The sequence below is a fragment of the Aedes albopictus genome, chromosome 3, assembly GCF_035046485.1.
Source record: "Aedes albopictus strain Foshan chromosome 3, AalbF5, whole genome shotgun sequence".
Lineage (NCBI taxonomy): Eukaryota > Metazoa > Arthropoda > Insecta > Diptera > Culicidae > Aedes > Aedes albopictus.
In genome coordinates, this window is record NC_085138.1 from 170,251,471 (window position 1) to 170,266,206 (window position 14,736).

The 14,736-nt window shown below is 41.6% G+C and overlaps 1 protein-coding gene across 14 annotated transcripts in view; it reads left to right on the plus strand.

Moving 5' to 3' along the window:
- LOC109402762 (ras-specific guanine nucleotide-releasing factor 2-like) overlaps positions 1–14,736 on the plus strand; it is an 839,143-nt gene that overhangs the window by 306,010 nt on the left and 518,397 nt on the right. For 11 of the 14 annotated variants that reach the window (XM_062861325.1, XM_062861315.1, XM_062861317.1 and 8 more), the window contains one exon: positions 1,108–1,128. The exons of the other annotated variants lie outside the window; for them this stretch is intronic. In XM_062861325.1, coding sequence (XP_062717309.1) covers positions 1,108–1,128 — 21 coding nt within the window. The remainder of the gene's footprint in view (positions 1–1,107; positions 1,129–14,736) is intronic. 14 annotated transcript variants of the gene reach the window in all.

Below are 14,736 nucleotides of genomic sequence, written 5' to 3' on the forward strand. Positions count from 1 at the left end.
TGCCTTCTCTCCTCGATTGGTATTGCGATTAACAATATGAACATACCGAACCATACCGACAATTGCCTTCTGGAATGGTCACATGGATCGTCATGCTTGTCATATGCCCACCACGCCTCTACCGCCCCCAATGCTTTTGTGCAATCACCCACTATTTTTCATCTGGCCTCTTTTGAATGTGCTTCTGGGTGTCTATGTGGGGCGTGCGAATGTGCTCTCTCAATGGGTGGTGGGTCGATTGTGAATGAACTTCCGGCTCCCCCCTGGGTGGCGTATCCTGATAAATTGAAAATCTCCGCCCACCGACTCCGGTTCCACAATGCATTCGCCGTTGTGCTATTGTAATTAATACGGACTGGCTCATGCCCTTGTAAACTGCCGATAACGCGGGGAAATATGAATAAAAATTGACGATAAAAACCCAACCCCCGTCGGTGCAACCGATCGAAATAAATTTCGAATCTGCGGCCCCAACTACCCAACGATGCCTCAAACATCATAAATAAATTTATCATCCGAACGCGCTCTCGGTCTCGCTATCTTTGTACGCGTCATCCTGTCGGACTGCTGCTGCCACCGATGCTGCGCTTCCATGTGAACACACATCCGTTTCCTATTAATATCGCATTCCCGCTTACCCATGCTGGTTTTATTGCTGTCATGTCGAAAAATTGCCACTGCCGGCCCTCGTACGCGTATGAGAAACTTTCCTTCCCCCCGAATCCTCTTCAATGGATGCACCAAATCCTCTCTACCGTGAAAAATGCAATAAAAACTTCTTATCATTCCCAAAAAAATCATCCATCGAAAAAAAAATCTCTCCGTCGCCGCGCCGCAATCATCATTTACCACTGTTGACAATTTCGCGACTGTGGTTCTGATTTCACGATTCAACTGGGCGTGAAACACAAAAAAAAACAAAATGATGACAACCGTTGGAAATGTACAACCTGCTGCCATTCCGCTTATTTTCCCGCAACTTTTTTGTTGTTGTTGTTCAACCCACTCGCTTCAACTATTATTATTCATCGGTGTAATTGCACGGTCCTCTGGATTCGCTGAACATTACTGAACGAACGAACGTACGGGGGTGAATCGTATCAACAGTTTTGGGCCTGACCCCTTATGGTAAGTTCTCTCGACTGAGTGGTCCAGTTTGTTGATGGGGTCGAACGGTTAAACCGCGGGTCACTAGTTTTGCCCTGTTTTGAGTTTTCCATTAGCGGTCATTATCTTCTTTTTTTGTTTTTGTTGTTGTGGAATAAATTATTCTAGGAACAACCTGATTGCATTTGATAAATAGGTTTCAATTAACTACTCGTGATGGTGTAATATCCCATTTTATGTGTACTGTGGTGATTGGAGATAATATAATGACATAAAAGCTCTTTCTTTGATTAATTTCTACTGAAAAGTCAACAATCACCAGGTCATAAATTTTGACCATTGAATTATCAATTTTTATAGCTTTAAGACTCGTTCTAGTATTTTGACAGTCTGGGGGTCCTATATCAAAAAATTTTCCGCTATAACTCAGTTAATTTTCAACTAAAAGAATTGATGTTTTGAACATGTTTAGATACGTACAGTTTAAGTCAATTGTCATAAAATTGGCTAAGTTATAACGGAAAACAGCTTAAAAAGGGACCCTCTACTCAAGTCGTCCCACATTCTTGTCAACATTTTTAGCTTGATAGTAGACTATTTTTTTCTAATCTTTTTTAGGCTCTATTTTTCACCTGTGCGTCAGAAATACATTTTTAACTTATCTTAACTCTTACTTAACCAGAACTATAGAATAGTAGACTGCACAGATTTGGGCTGCAATAATTTTCACTGACATCTGTTCCAATGCCTCGATATCGGAAAATTAGACATCTCATTGGTACTATACCAGGGAAGCTTCCATATTTTATTCAGAATCCTCTAAAGTTGCTTATTTCTGGTATTGCCATATTGGGATAGCATCTCAAGCAACACACATGTTATAATGGAGTTACGACAGCGCAAGTTTTGATTGTATATAAGTTTATTTGACGTAATTCTAAAATTGTGTTGAAATAACGTAAAATAAACTTCTATACAACCAAAACTTGTGCTGTCGTAACTATTATATAACATGTGTGTTGCTTGGGATAAAACCGAAGACTACTTTATCAAGAAGACATGCAACTCTGTTATTTTCCCATGCTAATGGCAAGCGTCACCGACGGCACCGCCGCCTGGTGAGCTAAGGTGGTACCTTTTTGTAAAAGTGTAAGAGTGTATTGGTGCGAGTATGAAAATTTACACACACTATCATGAATAGTGCCACCTTCATCCGGGGTGGCGCTGCTAGCAGTGACTCCCGATTTTCAACAATGTTGCAAGTCTTCTTGATAATGTGGTCTTCGATAAAACATACTTACCTTACCGATCAGGCTAAGGCCGGGGTGGCCTCTGTTGTAGATAGTAGCCGTCGCCATTCCACTCAGTCCATGGCAGTTTGTCTCCAGTTCCGCACTCTGCGTAGGGTCCGCAGATCGTCCTCCACTTGGTCGACCCACCTAGCTCGCTGCGCACCACGACTTCTTGTACCGGCCGGATGACTCTCGAGAAGCATTAGTCTCGAGGGTTGCTATCCGACATCCTGATGACGTGACACGCCCACCGTAGCCTCCCGGTTTTCACGGTATGGACGATGGTTTGTTCTCTCAGCAGCTGATGCAGCTCGTGGTTCATTCGCCTTCTCCATGTCCCGTCTTCCATCTGCACTCCGCCGTAGATGGTACGCAACACCTTCCGTTCGAAAACTCCAAGAGCGTGTTGATCCTCTGTACGTAGGATCCATGCTTCGTGCCCATAGAGAACGACCGGTCTAATCAGCGTTTTGTAGATAGTTAACTTAGTGCTACGGCGAACTTTATTCGATCGTAGAGTTTTGCGGAGTCCAAAGTAAGCACGATTTCCTTCGACACATTAATGACTAATCCGATTCGCCTGGCTTAACTCTTTAGTCGGATGTACGTTTCTGCCATCGTCTCAAATTTACGAGCGATAATATTAATATCATCAGCGAAACTAAGCAGCTGAACGGACTTCGTGAAAATCGTCTCACTCGTGTTTATTCCCGCTCTCCTTATTACACCTTCTAACGCAATGTTGAACAGCAAGCACGAAAGACCATCACCATTCGAAGAAACTCGAGAGTGTCCCTGATACTCAAACTACGCACATCACTCGATCCATCGTCGCCTTGATCAATCGTATTAGTTTATCCGGGAATCCTTATTCGTACATAATCTGCCATAGCTGTTCTCGATCGATTGTATCATATGCCGATTTGAAATCGATGAACAAGTGATGTGTCGGCACGTTGTATTCGCGGTATTTCTGCACCACCTGGCGGATGGCGAACATCTGATCCGTTGTAGCGCGTTCACCCTTGAATCCAGCCTGATATTGCCCCACGAACTCTCTTGCAATCGGTGATAGACGGCGGCATAATATTTGAGAGAGTATCTTGTAGACAGCACTCAGTAGTGTGATCGCGCGGTAGTTCCCGCAATCCAACTTGTCGCACTTTTTGTAGATGTGACAGACGATACCTTCCATCCATTCCTCCGGTAATACTTCCACCTTCCTAATCTTGGTAATAACCCACTGTAGAGTGGTTCAGCTTCTCGTAGAACTTTCGTGTGTCCTTAGCGCGATACAGCTCTTCCATCGCTTCACGATCTCGTTCTTCTTGCTGGCGCTTCTTCATCCGGAAGATTGAGTTCTGCCTGTTCCGCGCCTGTCTGTAACGTGCCTCATTCGCTCTCGTACGGAGTTGCAGCATTCTCGCCCATGCTGCATTTTTCTCGTTTTTCAACTGTTCACATTCGCCGTCTTACCAGTCGTTTCTGTGATTCATAGTCGCGAAGCCTAGTGCTGTAGCCGAGATACTACCTATGGCGGATTGGATGTCCCTCCAGCCATCTTCAAGTGTAGCTGCGCCTAGCTGCTCTTCCTTTGGTAGGGCCACTGCTAACTGCTGCGCGTAGTCTGGAGCCACTTCTACGTTACGCAGCTGCTCGATGTTGAGCCGCGGCGTTCGACTTCGACGCGTGGTGATAACTGTCGAAAGTTTTGAGCGCATGCATGCAGCGACTAGGTAGTGATCTGAATCTATATTCGCACTGCGGTATGTGCGGACATTGGTTATATCCGAGAAGAATTTACCGTCGATCAAAACATGGTCGATTTGGTTTTCTGTTTGATGGTCGGGTGATCTCCAGGTGACTTTGTGGATATCTTTGCGGAGGAAGAAGGTGCTTCGGACTACCATACAACGGGTGGCTGCAAAGTTTACGCATCGCTGGCCGTTATCATTCGATATGGCGTCAGAGCCGTAGCGTGCGGTTAGCCAGGTTGGCCCCCGCCAAGGGCGCCAGGCTCAGAGGGGCGCCGAAAAGGCATGAGGCAAAAGGCAAACAGTATGAATATTATCAAGATTTCACTGTTCAAAGTATCTAAGGTTGATAATGTATTTTTACGTTTTTCCGGTTTCTCAAAAAATCAGATTTTTCTAAATTATTTTGAATTTTTACCATGATGTTATCTGGAAAATTATCTACTATTTTATTTCGAGAAACTATTTTGTTTTTTTTTTTCAATGTAAAAAGCAAAATCTATATGCTTTCGAAATTCTAGTGTAAGTTTTTTCTCATAATTCCTACACATTCTCTTGAGGTTAATTCTGAGGTAAAATGCCCAGTGATGACAAAAATATTTTAAATTATTTTTGTTCATATACAATTGTTGGAAAAAAAACTTTATGTTTATTAGGGATTAAACTCTTGTAAAACTAGCGCAACCTATCAAGTCGTATTTACCCACAAAACTATTAGTGAGTTTTTATTTTTATTTCTTCAAAACAAATTAAATATTTTTGGAGCCCTCAAAAAATTTCACCAGGTCTTTCTTCGGAATTTCTTGTTAGGTTTCTTTCATAAAATCTTTCAAAAATTCTTTCAGAAATTCTTCTAGGGATTTCTTCGAAAAATTCTTAAATAATTTCTCCTAAAATTCTTACGGAAACTTTTTCAGGAATCCTCTGAAATATACAAAATTCTTCTGGTGATTTTTCACGAAATTCCTCGAAGGACTTCCTTAAAAATTCCTCCAGGAATGCTATCAGGAAGTAATCTTGGAATATATTCGGCAATTATTCAAAAGATTACTGCGGATCTTTTTCCATAAATACTTTATTAGAATATCTTAAACAAGAAATATAAGAAACTTCTGCAGATATTAAAAAAAAAGTTTTTCAGAGATAATTTTCTTCAAGGATACCTTTAGAAATTCCTCCACAGATTCCTTTCAAAATTCTTCTAGGGGTTAATACTTCTTTTTCTCAATACTTATTTCACTAGCTTTTTTCCTGGGTTTCTCCTGGAAAACCTTCAATGAATTTCAAAAGAAATTTTCCGATGTTTTCTTCAGAGATTTTTATGGATATTCCTGAAAGAATATCTTTGAAGGTTATGGATTACTATTAAGGATCTGCCATTGATTCCTGTAGAAACTCATGCAGGGATGCCTTTAGAAATCTCTCCAACGATTCCTTCATAAATGTCTCTGAGAATTCCTTCAGAAATTCTTCAAGATTTTTCAAAGAAAATTATCTATAGATTATTTTAGAAATTCGACCAGTTTCCTTCAGAAAGTCTTCTATAGATAAAATCTGTATCTTTATCTTTAGAAAGAAGAAATCTACCATGTCGCTTAGAAAATCTTCCATTGATCGCTTCCAAAATTGGTTCATGTTCATTAGAAATTACGCCATAAATTTCTTGTAGAATTTCTCTAGAAAAGTTTTAAACTCTTCCAAAAAATTATTAACTTGGAACAATTTCAGACATTTTTTTAGGTATTCCATTATTAAATCTGCCATTGGATTTCTTCAGGGATTTCTTCATAAAACCTGGTAGGGATTTGTTTCCTCCAAAGATTCTTTACGACTCCTTCAAAAAAGCTCCTTTCAGAAATTCTTCCAATTGTTTTCCACATTTTTACAGGCAATCCTTCAGGCATTTCTTCAAGAACTGCTCCAGGAATTCTTGGAAGAATTTTTCCATAAATTCCATTGGAAATTCCTGCTGATATATTTTTTCATTAGGTATACCTTTGGATCATCTTGCAGGAATTACTACAGAGATTCTAGCATAATTTCATTCAGTGGCTCAGCAGAATTTTTTTCGGAGATTTCAACAAAAAGTCATAGATCTCTTCAGGATTTCCTCATGTTATTTCTCCATGTCCATGATTCATCTAATGTTTACTGAAAAATCAGTTCAAGATTTTCTAATAAATATTAGGATTGAACTTCAGAAGAAAACTTTCGTAAAATTAATAGAAAATTCTGTTAAAACCAATTGAAATCATCAAAAATTTGTTTTACCTTTAGAGGATCCCTGAAAACCTCTGAAACTCTATCAAGCAAAAAATATAGAAAATAAATTAAAAAAAAAAAACGAGGGGAATAGGGTCCTAAAATTAAAGACGAAATCTCGCTTATATTGAATAATACGATCAAGCATGGTATTCTAATCGGAATTGTACTTTACTTGAACTTGAAAAACAAAGAAATAATGAGAAAATTTGAAATAAGTGAAATGGTAAATAGTTCTACTTTGACATTTGAGGTCAACCTTGTGTGACTGAGCTCGACGTTTTTCGCTCTGGGATTTCGAAAATGTTCCTATCTGACATACACGGTGAAAAAAAAATCACTCAAAGTATGCGTTATAAGCTAGGGACGAGACAAAAGGCTAAAAAAATAAAAATTATTTATTTTCAACTACGGTTAATAAAAACGTCAAAAAATTAGTAAATATGTACTCTTGAACCATATATTGTGGTTTAAAACAAGAATCCCGACAGGACTTTAGGAGCCTATTAGTTTCTTCAAAACACAAAAATCCAACTAAAAACTTTGAGAAAAAAAAAATAATAACCACATTTTTTGCAAATTAACAACGTTCAATTGTCGTGGGGCGCCAATCTGGATGCTTGCCAAGGGCGCCGTGTGACCACGCGACGGCTCTGTATGGCGTGCAGGCTGTTTCGCCCGATTACCAGTCTGTGCATTTCCTCCCTTCCTACCTGCGCGTTCATGTCGCCGACAACGAATTTCACTTCACTCGGCGAGCAACCATCGTATGTTTGCTCTAACTGCGCGTAGAATGCTTCTTTCTCGTCATCGGGTCTCCCTTCGTGTGGGCAGTGGACATTGATGATGCTGTAGTTGAAGAAACGGCCCTTAACTCTCAACATGCACATCCTTGCGTTGATCGGCTGCCACCCGATCCATCGTTGTCGCGTCTTGCCCAACACTATAAATCCTGTTCCCAGTTCATTGGTGGTACCACATATTTTGTAAAAGGTAGCCGCTCGATGCCCGCTTTTCCACACTTTCTGTCCAGTCCAACAAACCTCCTACAACGCCACGATGTCGAAGTTGCGGGGATGTAGTGCGTCGTATATTATCCTGTCACATCCTGCGAAACCTAGAGATTTGCAATTCCATGTTCCAAGTTTCCAATCGTCCATATTTCGTCGCGTGGGTCTTTGCCGATTGTATCGAGTCGTATTTTCTCCTATGTTATTCGCAATGGGGATTTTCACGGGTGGCTTATTCGGCCTACGCCAACACTCTTGTCTCGCCGGAGGGCCATCGTGCCAGTTCTGTTTAACGTCCCAACCAACACTGGGACGACCACGCTGATGGGGCTACCTCCTTGGATCTAGCTGGGCGTGGTGCAGAGTTTCTTACTCAGCCGCTGGATGCCAGAACAGACGCTGTTTGAGCCGCACCTCCTCGGTGAACAGACACTCGGATCGTACCTCCTCAATCTAGCTGAAGTCAGAAGGACAACAGTGCCCAGGCCGCACTACCAGCTAAGCACACAACTCTTAGCTGGCGGTCTTTGTCATCGTTTGACCCGTGGAAGCATGCGGTAGGAACTTGTGAGGACCAGAGCTATGTTGGACGCTCTCCTTATCGACTCACCGTTTTGCAGCCCGCGTAGCCTCGATAGTATCATTCAAATCCCAAATTTTTTTTTTGTTCCAGGACGTCACGGGATGGACACTCTAATAATTATGAATACAGACATAAAATGTTTCAAAAGTAAACCAGATTATTGTTGGTCGGAACACTTGAATTTACACTCCCAATCGAAAGTTTGGGGTTACCCCCTTGAAAACATGTAATTTCTTTAGGCCCATATCTTCACCAATTTGCGTTCAATTTCCAAACTCTCAGTCCCAAAAAAAAGTCACAGAAACTTTTAACATGAATCAGGTGAAAATTTTACAAAAATATGTATATGTAAACTTAATCTAAAGTTGAACAATTTTCTAAAAAATAAATTTAGACGTACAGTATCGCAGTATCGCTAGAAATTGGATCAACCAAATAAGAGTGGTTATATTACCTAATTTCTATCAGGGTTCTACTGGTTTTCACCGAACTTAGCTGAAAAAAATCTAGAAAAATTGTTATTAAGAAAATTAACTCTTGATTTCATCGACCAAAATTTCGGAGTCACCCCTCAAAATGATGTATCGGCCAAAAGTTTCTTTTAGTAAAACATAGAAAAGTGATTTGACGATATATTCATCAACTTTCATTCAATTTCGATCATAATGAATTTTTTTGAACCATACATATTTGTTAGAACTTATAAACTTTCGGTCGATGACATTAAGAGTTAATTTCCTTAATTACTTTTTTTCTGCTAAGTTCGGTAAAATGCAGTTGAAAGCTGATAGAAATTAGGTTATATTACCGCTCTCGTCTTAGTATTTTATCGACTCAATTTCCAGCGACATTATTGTAAGTTTGAATTTATTTTTTAGAAGGTTTTGTAGCTCTAGGTTGAGTTTAAATATAAATATTTTTGTAACAATATCACCAAAATCATATTCAAAATATCTTTGATTTATCATCTCTTGGATAAGACCAGGCATGGAATCCTCCTCAGAGCAAAACGGAAGAACAAAAAATCTGCACCGCGCTCCCGCATCCAAAGCTAGAGCGTTTTCTCTCGCATTATTCCACCTTCCTGCTTGTAGCTTGTGACTCCGAAAAACGTGCGGATTGGTTGCACAAAAAAGTGCGTTTTCTCAAAATTGAGGCACTTCGTGCACGCTGGGAGTAAACATAAATATGTTTATGATAATAAATCATTTATTAAAAAATTCACTGGTATTTATGTTTGCAATTATGTCATACCACCCGATCGGTGAGCTCATACTGCGAAGAACGCCCCAGAAATTGTCAAACAACTTACCGGGTTTCACTAAAATGAGGCACAAAAAAGTTACACTTTGTGTTGATTCTAGTGGCTCGACGTTTCTCATTGTCTCGCTCACGTTTTCTCTTTGTGCATCGCTCTCGCGCGAACGACTTCGATAGGAACGCACAAAGATAAAGAGAGCAAAAACGTGTATTTGAGGCACATTGTGGGAGCAAATGACAAGCCTGGATAAGACCTAGGGTTTTGAAATCGGACGCAAATTGGCAGAGATATGGGCCCTAAAAAATGACATACCTTTGATTGGGAGTTTAAACTCAGCTGATTTTTTGTCAAAGAATCAGCTCTGCTATTCTAGTTTCGTCAATTAAGTATCGAAAAGGTACAGGGGATGGCCAAAATGTTTGGGATAGGCAACTTTTTTTTCTCTCACAAAAAACTTCAACATGCTATAACTTTTCATAGAGCGCATCAAAAAATCTCAAATTTTGACTGTTTGTGTGCATCATTGGAAAAAAATTGGGCTCGATTGATTAAGATTTCGCAAAGTTATAACCGTTCGGGTAAAACATTATTTTTCAAACAACTCATTTTTGAGCTGTCATATCTCGGAAACCAGTGAACCGAATTGAATGAAATTTTGAACTTACACTAACAATATGTAAATGCTTCACAAACTATTAAAACATAGGCACTTTTTAAACGTTGAAAAAAAACTATCATGGATTGACACTTTTCGGATTTTTCTCGAGAAAATGTAATTTTTTTACATCAATGTCAATAAATTTTAGTGTTGATATCCAAAGATTTTCCACTTCTGTTCTCAAGTTATCTTTAGTCAGATATATTAGAGCCTATTTAGATTGAAAGAAGAAGACATTTAGTAATTTTTGTGTGGTATTGTAAATTTGACTTATTTTCCTCTATATTGGTAAAAATTCAATCCGGTATAACTTAATTCGCTGTGAGAAAATATTACACTTTATAACGTCGTATTAAGTATCAATATATTGTTGATTAACGTTAAAAGATTCATTCAATTCGGTTCACTGGTTTCCGAGACATAACAGTTCAAAAATTAGTTGTCTAAATAATAATGTTTTACCGAACGGTTTTAACTTCGCGAAAAATTAATCAATCGAGTCCAAATTTGTACCAATGATTGCCATATAACAGGTTGACAAACAGTCAAAATTTGAGATTTTTTGATGCACCCTATGAAAAGTTATAGCATGTTGAATTTTTTTGTAGGAGAAAAAAAGTTGCCTATCCCAAACATTTTGGCCATCCCCTGTAGGTGTGTACGCTGCTCAAATCAGATTAACATTCTTTTTGCAATTTCTCATCTTAATAGGCTGTTTTACCTAACGCAAATCTGCCAGGAAAAGGCGTACAGCAAATTAGCAGTGCTGTAATGGTTCATTACAGCACTGATTTGCGTTGCGTAATGAACCATTACATCACTGTTATTAGTTTTGATCAACTTCTTGATGCTTTCTGGACGCAGTTATGAAAAACAGGACAACTGCACGGTTTAAACTGCCATGATCAGACATTCTTAAACATAACTAACATCAGTGTGCAGTCTGATGAAAAAGTTTCGTTCGAAAACTATCCTCGTTGGATAAATGTACGACTCGTGCTGTAAAAATCTAGACGATTATTTGAAAAGGGCCTATCTGCTTTTTTGTAAACAAACATGTTTCTGTCTCTGCAGGGCCCATCTGCATCCACCCACACATATCAACACCCTTGACAGATAACTTGAAGATAAGTCCGTGCACAAGGGAGGTGGGGGGGTTTTGGGTGTTAAACCCTCCCCATTACCGACGCTCCATACACTAGGCGACCCTTGGGCACCCTGGGTCCTCAAACCCAGGCGGTAAGTCCCACCCAACCCGACAGCCTACACTCAACACCTTCCAAAATTCTCTTTTTTGTCCCGTCGGAATATCTCTGCCCTTGGCGGGTGAATTACCGTCACCTTCCTCTGGTAGAACTCTATTTCGTTCGGCTATCGACACCAGCACACTAACGGCAAAAAGTCCCCCAAATCAGCAATCCGATATCAGCCGAAGTACTCACAGTCAACTAACCGGTTGCCGAACCGTCTTCGCTGTTCAGTGGAACATAAATGGATTTCTACATAACCTTCCAGATCTTGAAATGCTAGTGCGTGATCAGCAACCCGTGGTACTTGCTCTACAAGAAATTCATCGAGTATCTCCCACAATAATGAACAACACCCTTGGCAAGAAATACCTGTGGTACACCAAAACTGCTGCCAATATATACCATTTAGTTGCCATTGGAGTATTAGCTGATATCTCGGTTGAAGTAATTGATATTGACTCTGACCTGCCGATAGTTGCCGTTCGCGTGCCATGGCCGTTCCCCATCTCTGTGGTTTCGATTTACCTACCGAATGGAAATCTGCCTGATTTGGAAATCCGGCTTAAAAACGCTTTCGAACAAATCCCGGGCCCGAAAGCTATACTTGGTGATATGAATAGTCACCATAGGGCATGGGGCAGCCGCAGCAACAATGCGCGTGGCTCCATCATCGTAAACATTGCCAACCAGCTTGATCTCACAATCCTCAACGATGGTTCTGCAACTTTCTCCCGCGGACAGATTGAATCTGCAATCGATGTGTCACTTGTGTCTGCTACTGTTACCAATCGGTTTCTTTGGTCTGTAGAAGCTGAATCCCGAGGAAATGACCACATACCGATTGTACTAGCCCTAGAAAATTATACTGCTCCCGAAACAACACGACGACCTCGTTGGTTATATCCTCAAGCCGATTGGTCTGAGTTCCAAGCGGCTCTCGACACTGAACTAGTATTATCGCCACCGGGCTCCTTTCCGGAGTTTTGTAACCTGATAACCAAAGTTGCTACTACAACCATTCCAAAAACTAGTCCTGCTCCTGGACGACGAGCTCTTCATTGGTGGAATGAGACCTCCAAGAACGCAGTCAAGGCTCGCAGGAAAGCTCTTCGCGCTGCCAAAAGAGCTATGAAAAAGTTCCCCGAAGACCACCCAGAGAGGACGTCCGCCATAGAAAACTACCAACACGCCCGCAACACATGCCGTCAGGTGATCAGGGAGGAAAAGGAAAAATCCTGGACAGAGTTTCTCGACACCATCAACGAGGATCAGTCATCATCTGAACTTTGGCGGCGGATTAACAACTTCCAAGGCAAGAGAAGAGTTAAAGGAATTGCTCTCAAAATCGATGGCACGACAAGAAGAGACCCTAACGTTATTGCAGACGCCTTGGCGAACTACTTTCACGACATCTCTTCGCATCAACGCTACCCAGAAAAGTTTCTAAAACACCATCCAAATCCAGATGCGGCAGTGCATCGATTTCCAATTCCCCCAGATCGAGGTCAGGCCTTTAACATCCCATTCACCATTAGAGAACTGGAGCACGCACTACAAAAGGCAAAAGGAAAATCAGCTGGCCCCGATGACATCGGATACCCGATGTTGAAGCGTCTTTCCCTGATAGGTAAGGAAACCTTTCTTCAAATAATCAATCGTGAATGGACTGCTGGTACCCTCCCGGAAAGCTGGAAACACAGCTTTGTAATACCCATTTCGAAAAAATCCGGTCCTGCAAACGACGTCGCTAGTTACCGACCAATCGCCCTCACCAGCTGTGTAGCTAAAATTATGGAAAGGATGGTGAACCGCAGACTGGTTGAGTTTCTCGAAGAAAATCGTAAGTTGGACAACAGGCAGCATGCTTTCCGACCCAGCTTTGGAACCGGGACATACCTGGCTTCTCTAGGACAAATTTTGGATGACGCTGTGAAAAACGGAGACCACGTCGAAATAGCGTCTCTGGATCTAGCCAAGGCGTATAATCGAGCATGGACCCCCGGAATACTAAGCAAACTAGTATCCTGGGGCATCTCCGGTAACCTGCTTGCGTTCGTAAGAAATTTCCTTGACGAACGAACCTTTCAAGTTCTCGTGGGAAACCACAAATCCAAAGTGACGACCGAGGAAACAGGTGTTCCACAAGGGTCGGTAATTGCTGTTACCCTTTTTCTGGTGGCCATGAATGGAATCTTCCTTGTACTTCCCAAGGGAGTCTACATATTGGTTTACGCGGACGACATACTCCTGATCGTCACTGGAAAGCATCCCAAGAGTATTAGGCGCAAATTACAGGCTGCAGTTTCCGCCGTCGCTAAATGGTCACAGGAAGTCGGCTTCGATATCTCGGCTGAAAAGTGTGCCAGACTACACGTGTGCCAGTCCAGGCATACGCCACCACGCAAGCTGCTAACAGTGAACGGTAGTCCCATACCCACAAGGAAATTTGTTCAAATCCTCGGAGTTACCATAGACCGACACTTGACATTCCAGAATCACTTCTCCAAGATCAAGGAAGCCTGCAAAAATCGTGTAAATATGATCAGAAGTATCTCGAGCAAACGTACCAGAAGTGATAGAGCTACTCGCCTGCGCGTAGCTGATGCAGTTATCAGCAGTCGGTTGCTTTACGGGGTCGAAATAACCTGTCGAGCCTTCGACTGTATGGTGAAATACCTCTCTCCAACTTATAATAATACGATACGTGCGTTGTCAGGCCTCCTTCCATCTACTCCGGCTCTCGCAGCCTGCGTAGAAGCAGGCGTGCTTCCATTCCGATACAAAGCTGCGATGGCGATCTGTTGTCGGGCAGTTGGCTATCTAGAACGGACCGAGGATGATGGGCAAGTTTGCTTTCTTGCTGAGCAAGCGAACTACGCCCTTAATACTGTGGCCGGATCCACGCTTCCCCCGGTGGCTGAACTCCACCGTATTGGTCCTCGAAGCTGGAAGGCCAGAGAAACATCGATCGACTGTACCATGAAATCCCTTTTCCGAAGAAGCTCCAACCCCACGCAAGTTCAAGCACACTTTCGTCAGAGAATCCAAAAAAGATATCAACACACCGAAATCCGCTATACTGATGGCTCGAAGCTATTAGATCGTGTGGGCATCGGCGTATATGGTGCCGACTTTCTAAATATCGCATCGATTACCGAATCAGTGTTCAGTATTTTCTGCTGAAGCTGCAGCAATTCTTATTGCGATTTCAGAGCCTAGCGAAAACCCTATGCTGATAGTCACTGATTCTGCCAGTGCTATACAAGCCATTAAGAGCAGTACCAACAAGCACCCATTTATCCAAGCTATTCAGGCCGAGCTGGACATCGGAAACACGCCAGTAACTCTCATGTGGGTTCCTGGTCACTGCGGTATACTGGGTAACGAGCGCGCCGATGCTCTAGCCAGCATAGGCCGACAGAGTGAGCTTTTTTCTAATACAATTCCAGGAGACGATGTGAGATTGTGGATAAAAAATGTCTTATGGAGAGCATGGGCTAGTGAATGGAATCAAGATAGATCTCTCTTCCTTAGAGAAATCAAGCAAGAGGTTAACGCA